This window comes from Nicotiana tomentosiformis, chromosome 5, assembly GCF_000390325.3.
Source record: "Nicotiana tomentosiformis chromosome 5, ASM39032v3, whole genome shotgun sequence".
In the NCBI taxonomy this organism is placed as follows: domain Eukaryota; kingdom Viridiplantae; phylum Streptophyta; class Magnoliopsida; order Solanales; family Solanaceae; genus Nicotiana; species Nicotiana tomentosiformis.
This window is the reverse complement of record NC_090816.1, coordinates 53,705,994-53,711,825: the sequence shown is the minus strand read 5'-3', so window position 1 is coordinate 53,711,825 and position 5,832 is coordinate 53,705,994. Positions and strand designations below refer to the sequence as shown.

The window sequence follows — 5,832 nt, the reverse complement described above, 5'->3', positions numbered from 1 at the left end:
ATAACTTATTATATGTTTGGTTTAATTCTCAAGAAAATCAGATAAGGGAACATCAGAGGGAACAAATGAGATCAGTTCCTCCGGTCTTCGTACAAGTCAACTTTACAATTGTTTAAGCTTTTGCATTGTACTCACAATAGTACAACAACACTGTTGAAACTTGCTAGAGACCGGACACTCTCTTTCATCATCTTTCATGACCTCACATATATATTATCAACATGAGGCAAGGGTTTCATTCAACACTTGCAAACCTAAGTATTCATCCTCTCAAGTGTGCAGCCGCCCTTGTTTTATCAAGTGCATTGAAGAACAAAGCAGCTACAAAATAAAGGACCAGATCCCAACATTGATTATGTATTGTGTCCTTTAGTATTATTGTGTATTTGTCTTATGTTATTAACTTGTAATTCCTAAACAACTTTTCAGAAGCATTCAATAGGACATCTTTTAAACCATTATTGTTTTGGTTGTTTCGACTAGAGTTAGTCAAGTGTGTAGCTTTGTAATAGAGTTATTACAAATAGGCTTACAACATAGTTGGTGTAAATGTGAGAGATTAAGAGTTTAATTCCTAGATTATAATAAGTTGTAATATGAAGTTTGCTCAGTTAGTGAAGTTGAAATTCTACTGGGGTAGATCGTGATTTTTAATCTCGTGAGCTGGGAGATTTTCACGTAAATATTGTGTGTTCTTTATTTACTGTTGTTTACTGTGGGAACTGATAAAGAACCATGTTCTCTATACAGTTTGGTAGACCCTTAGTTTCTTTCAATTGGTATCAGAGCAGGTTCTTTCTTAAAGGTTAACACCTAGAAATAATTTTTATGGCTGCTCCACCAAACTTCAAAGAAGAGCAATTAACCTATAAACCACGAAGATTCAACGACCAATACTATAGTTGGTGAAAAACAAGAATGCATGACTTTATCATGGCTGAGGATTTCGAGCTATAAGATGTGATCCGTGATAGTCCTTTTGTTCCCATGAAAACTATAGGTGAGGGAACATCTACAGTCCCAAAGACAAGAAAGGAGTACAACAATGCTATAGACAGGCCATCGAGAGGAACTTCAGGGCAAAGAAGATTCTTGTTTGTGGCATTGGACCAGATGAATACAACTGCATCTCAGCCTATCAGTCTGCCAAATAGATCTGAGAAGCTCTCCAAACTGCACACGAGGGAACCACTCAGGTCAAGCAGTCAAAAATCGACATGTTTACTACTGAGTATGAGCTTTTCAAGATGAAGGAGGATAAGTCTATCGGTACATGCACACATGCTTTACCTCCATCATCAATGAGCTTCAATCCCTTGGAGAAGTCATCCCAAGAATCAAGCTGCTCAGGAAAATACGCAGTGTGTTACCTGGTTCCTGGGAGAGTAAAGTTAATGCTATCTCTAAAGCCAAGGATCTGTAGAAGTTGACCATTGATGAACTCATTGGAAATCTGAAAACCTATGAAATGAAGAAAAAGAAGGATCTTGAAAGAAGAGAGCCCAAAAAGGAGAAGAACCTAGTTCTAAAGGAGGACAACAGTGACTCAAGTGGTAATGAAACAGACATGGCCTATCTTACTCGAAGATTCCAGAAAATGGTTCATAAAAATGGATAAATTCCCAAGAGAGGCATCTCTAGGAGAAATACCAAAGGAAATAATTGCTATCACAAGTGCAGAAAGCTAAGACATTTCATCAAAGAGTGTCCTCTTCACAAGCAGGACCACTACAAACACAATGCTGACAAGGTAGTCAAGAGGAACCCGGTCCCTGACAGAAGGTTCAAGAGAAGAGATGCCGCTAACAATGTTGTAAAGCAAACACTGGCTGCCTGGGGAGATTCCTCTAGTGAATCTGAAGGTGATGATGACCAAGAAGACACTTCCATGATGGCTGTTGAGAGAGAGTCTATAAAGTATGATTCCATAGTTGCACTCATGGCAAAATATGAGGATGATAAAGATAATGATGATGCGGTAATTATTTTTGATGTTCAAAGAAACTTAAAAACTTACTCTCAAAAGAAACTGGTATCTTTAGCAAATGTTTTAATTGATGCTTATCACAACCTCATTAATGATAAAAATGCTTTAACTAAGGAAATTAGAGAAGTAGAATAAGAGAGAGATGATTTGGTGGTTGTAATTGTAGATATGAAAGAACAAGTGGAAGAAATAACGAGAGAAAACACCCTGTTGAAAAATCAAATGGAAAAGTGGATGAACACCCCTAAGGGAAAAGAAGTGGCAAGTGAGGACAACTTAAGCTTGAAAGTGAACTAAAAAATGTAAAATCAAGTCTAGTTACTGAACTTGAAAAGAATAGACAACTTCAGGAGGAATTAAGCAAGATTAAAAATTGATCTAGATAAACCTCCGATACAATCACTTCTATGTATAAAAGTAATAGGGGGAACATGTAGGTAATCGGGTTTCATACGGCTAAAGCTCCCTATAACCCACATAGTAAGTATGTTACTATGACTGATAAATGGCTTCGTACTCATTGTGGTCAAACTGGTCATTACAAGGACTTTTGTAAAGACAAATTTGAGTCCCAACAGAAAAACAAAGTTTTTGTTGAAAAAGTACCCACTACGAAGGAACCTGGTTCTCTGAAAAATAAATATATGATGCTTGCATGGACAAAAAGAAGTTTGATTCACCCATTCTATCATTACAAGGGACCCAAACTCGTTAGGGTTCCTAAGTCTAATCCTTAATTTTCTTGTGCAGGCAGAAGTGAGGGAAATCAGTCAAAAATAGTACATGGATAGTGGCTTCTCTAAACACATAACTGGAAAAATGGATAATTTCCTCTCACTCAAGGCCCTACAAGGTGGGAGTGTATCCTTTGGAAATGGCAAGAAGGGATACATTCTGGGCGTGGGAAAGATTGGCAAAACACTCTCCCACTCAATTAAAAATGTGTACTATGTAAATGGCTTGGAATGCAGCCTGTTGAGTTTCTCTCAAATCTGTGACAAAGGAAACAAAGTGGAGTTCTTGTCAAAATCTTGTACTCTCACCAATCTCATAATTGGTGAAGTGGTTCTAATTGCAAAAAGGTTCAGGAACATCTATGTTGCAGAATTTGACTCTCTGAATGGTGGTGATCTTACACGCCTAAGTGCCATTGATGATGGTGCTGAGCTATGACACATAAGACTAGGGCATGCAAGTTTCTCTTTGTTGAACAAGCTGATCAAGAAGGACCTGGTTCGCGGGCTGCCAAAGTCAAAGTTCAAGGATCACAAAGTGTGTGATGCATGTGTGAAAGGGAAGCAAGTCAGATCCTCATTAAACCAAAGAAGAAAATGAGCACCTCAAGGCCACTGGATCTTCTTCATATGGATCTGTGTGGACCTATGAGGATACCTAGCAGAGGAGGAAATAAGTACATCTTTGTGATTGTTGATGACTATTCCAGATCCACATAGACTTTATTTCTGAGGACCAAGGATGAAACCTTTCCAGTTTTTTTTGCCTTTGTGAAGAAGATTTAATTGATGATGGACTATAATATTATTATCAGATCTGATCATGGCACCGAATTTGACAATGCCAAGTTTGATGAATTCTGTGCTGAAAATGGTATGTCATAATTTTTCTGTTCCCAAAATACCTCAACAAATTGGTGTTGTGGAGAGGAAAAATAGAACTCTCGATGATATGGCTAGAACAATGCTGATTGACAGTGGTGTGCCAAAGAGCTTTTGGGCTGAAACAGTAAACACTGTCTGCTACTTGATTAATAGGTGCATGATCAGGTCCCTGCTTGACAAGACTCCTTGTGAACTGCTCAATGGGAGAAAACCAAAGCTGACTTACCTAAGAGCGTTTGGATGCAAATGCTTTGTTCTCAACAATGGTAAGGAAGCATTGGGAAAATTTGATACAAAAAGTGATGAAGGAAGTTTTCTTGGTTACTCCTCTCAAAGCAAGGCATACAAAGTCTACAAAAAAAGAACTCAATGTGTAGAGGAAAGTGTGAATGTAATCTTCAATGAATCTCACCACTCAAGTGGGAAGGATTCACATGATAAGGATGATCAAGACAACGATTTCTCAAAAGTCCCTGGAGAAGCCATAGATATAGCAAATGGGAAGATAGACCAAATGAGTCAAGTGAAGGAGATAGATGAATAAGATGCAACAGAATCTCCAGCTGAAACAGAGGAACCTAGTCCCTCTATCACCGCAACTGAAGTTGACAATAGGGTTGCTGATGTTATATTAGGTACTCCTGATGCAGAACAAAGAAGTGGCATTCATACTTCCGTTGATGGCAATGATGCGTCAAATATGGAAGAACCTGGTTCCTCACACTCTGAAGTTTAGGTGTCTGAATTGAAGGACTGGAGTTCACATCCTTTTCAAAATGTGATCACTCCTTTGGACTATGGTATTCAAACTAGATCCAAGGCAAAAAATATGTTTGCCTTCTCAGCTTTCTTGTCTCAAATTGAGCAAAAAATATATTAAGGAATTATTGAAAGATGATGACTGGATTACTGCTATGCAAGAAGAGCTTCATCGGTTTAAAAGGAACAAAGTGTGGCACCTGGTTCCCCAGCCCTCAGATAGAACAAAGATTGGAACCTGGTGGGTGTTCAGAAATAAACTTGATGAGTTTGGCAATAAAACAAGAAATAAAGCTAGGTTGGGGGTTCAAGATTACAATCAAGAAGAAGGTATTGACTACTATGAAACTTTTTCTCCTATTGCTAGAATGGAAGCCATAAGAATTCTCATTGTATTTGCATCTCATATGGAAACCAAATTGATCCAAATGGATGTTATGAGTGCATTTCTGAATGGATATTTGAAGAAGGAGGTTTTTGTCAAGCAGCACTGGATTTGAATGTCATGAACATCCTGAACATGTCTTTAAGCTCGACAAAGATTTATATGGATTGAAGTATGCCCCTCGTGCATGGTATGGTAGATTGTCCATGTTCCTTCTTGGGAATGGATTCACTAGAGGGAAAATTGACAACACTCTGTTTTTAAAGAAATGAGGGAGAAACCTGCTGATTGTGCAAGTTAATGTTGATGACATCATTTTTAGTGCAACAAATGATTCCCTTTGTGAAGAGTTTGCAAAACTCATGGGAAGTGAATTTGAGATGAGCATGATGGGGGACTAAACTTCTTCCTTGGGCTACAAGTAAAGCAAACCTCAAAAGGTACAATGATAAGTTAACAGAAGTACATCAAGGAGCTGTTGAAAAGATTTGAAATGGAAATCGCAAAGACTATTGGTACTCCCATTTCTACTGTTACTCATCTATACATGGACGAACCTGGTTTCCCTGTAAATGAAACAATGTATAGGGGTATCATTAGATCTCTTCTGTACTTGACATCCAACAGACCTAACATTGTATTTAGTGTTGGGTTATGTGTTAGATTTCAATCAAGTCCAAAAGAGTCATTTGAAGGCTGCCAAGAGAATCTTGAGGTATCTCAAGGGAACACAGGACCTGGTTCTCTACTATCCGTCAGGAAATAACTTTGACTTAATTGGGTATGCTGATGCTGATTATGCTGGATATTTGGTGGATAGAAAAAGTACATCTGGAATGGAACATTTTATGCGGTCATGCTTGATTTCATGGGGTACAAAGAAACAAAACCATGTGGCCCTCATGTAGAAGCTAAATATGTGGCAATTGCTTCCTGTTGTGCCCAACTACGGTGGATCAGGCAATAACTAAAATATTTTGGTGTATTTTCAGACTGTGTGCCATTATTATATGATAACACAAGTGCTCTCAATATGGCAAAGAACCCAGTCCAACATAAGAAGATAAATCACATTGATGTGC

At 38.2% G+C, this 5,832-nt stretch overlaps 2 protein-coding genes across 2 annotated transcripts; both read left to right on the top strand.

The window, feature by feature from the left end:
- The first annotated feature begins 2,770 nt into the window (after positions 1-2,770).
- Positions 2,771-3,160, top strand: LOC138892368 (uncharacterized). The gene has a single exon (XM_070176076.1). The coding sequence runs from the start codon at positions 2,771-2,773 to the stop codon at positions 3,158-3,160; it is 390 nt and encodes a 129-aa protein (XP_070032177.1).
- A 1,243-nt stretch (positions 3,161-4,403) lies between these two features.
- LOC108946139 (uncharacterized mitochondrial protein AtMg00820-like) lies at positions 4,404-4,865 on the top strand. Its single transcript, XM_018772711.1, has one exon. The coding sequence runs from the start codon at positions 4,404-4,406 to the stop codon at positions 4,863-4,865; it is 462 nt and encodes a 153-aa protein (XP_018628227.1).
- Positions 4,866-5,832: the final 967 nt, after the last annotated feature.

Bases quoted from the DNA above. Each gene is read 5' to 3' on its own strand.
- LOC108946139 (XM_018772711.1), top strand. From the start codon at position 4,404: ATGGTATTCAAACTAGATCCAAGGCAAAAAATATGTTTGCCTTCTCAG.
- LOC138892368 (XM_070176076.1), top strand. From the start codon at position 2,771: ATGGATAGTGGCTTCTCTAAACACATAACTGGAAAAATGGATAATTTC.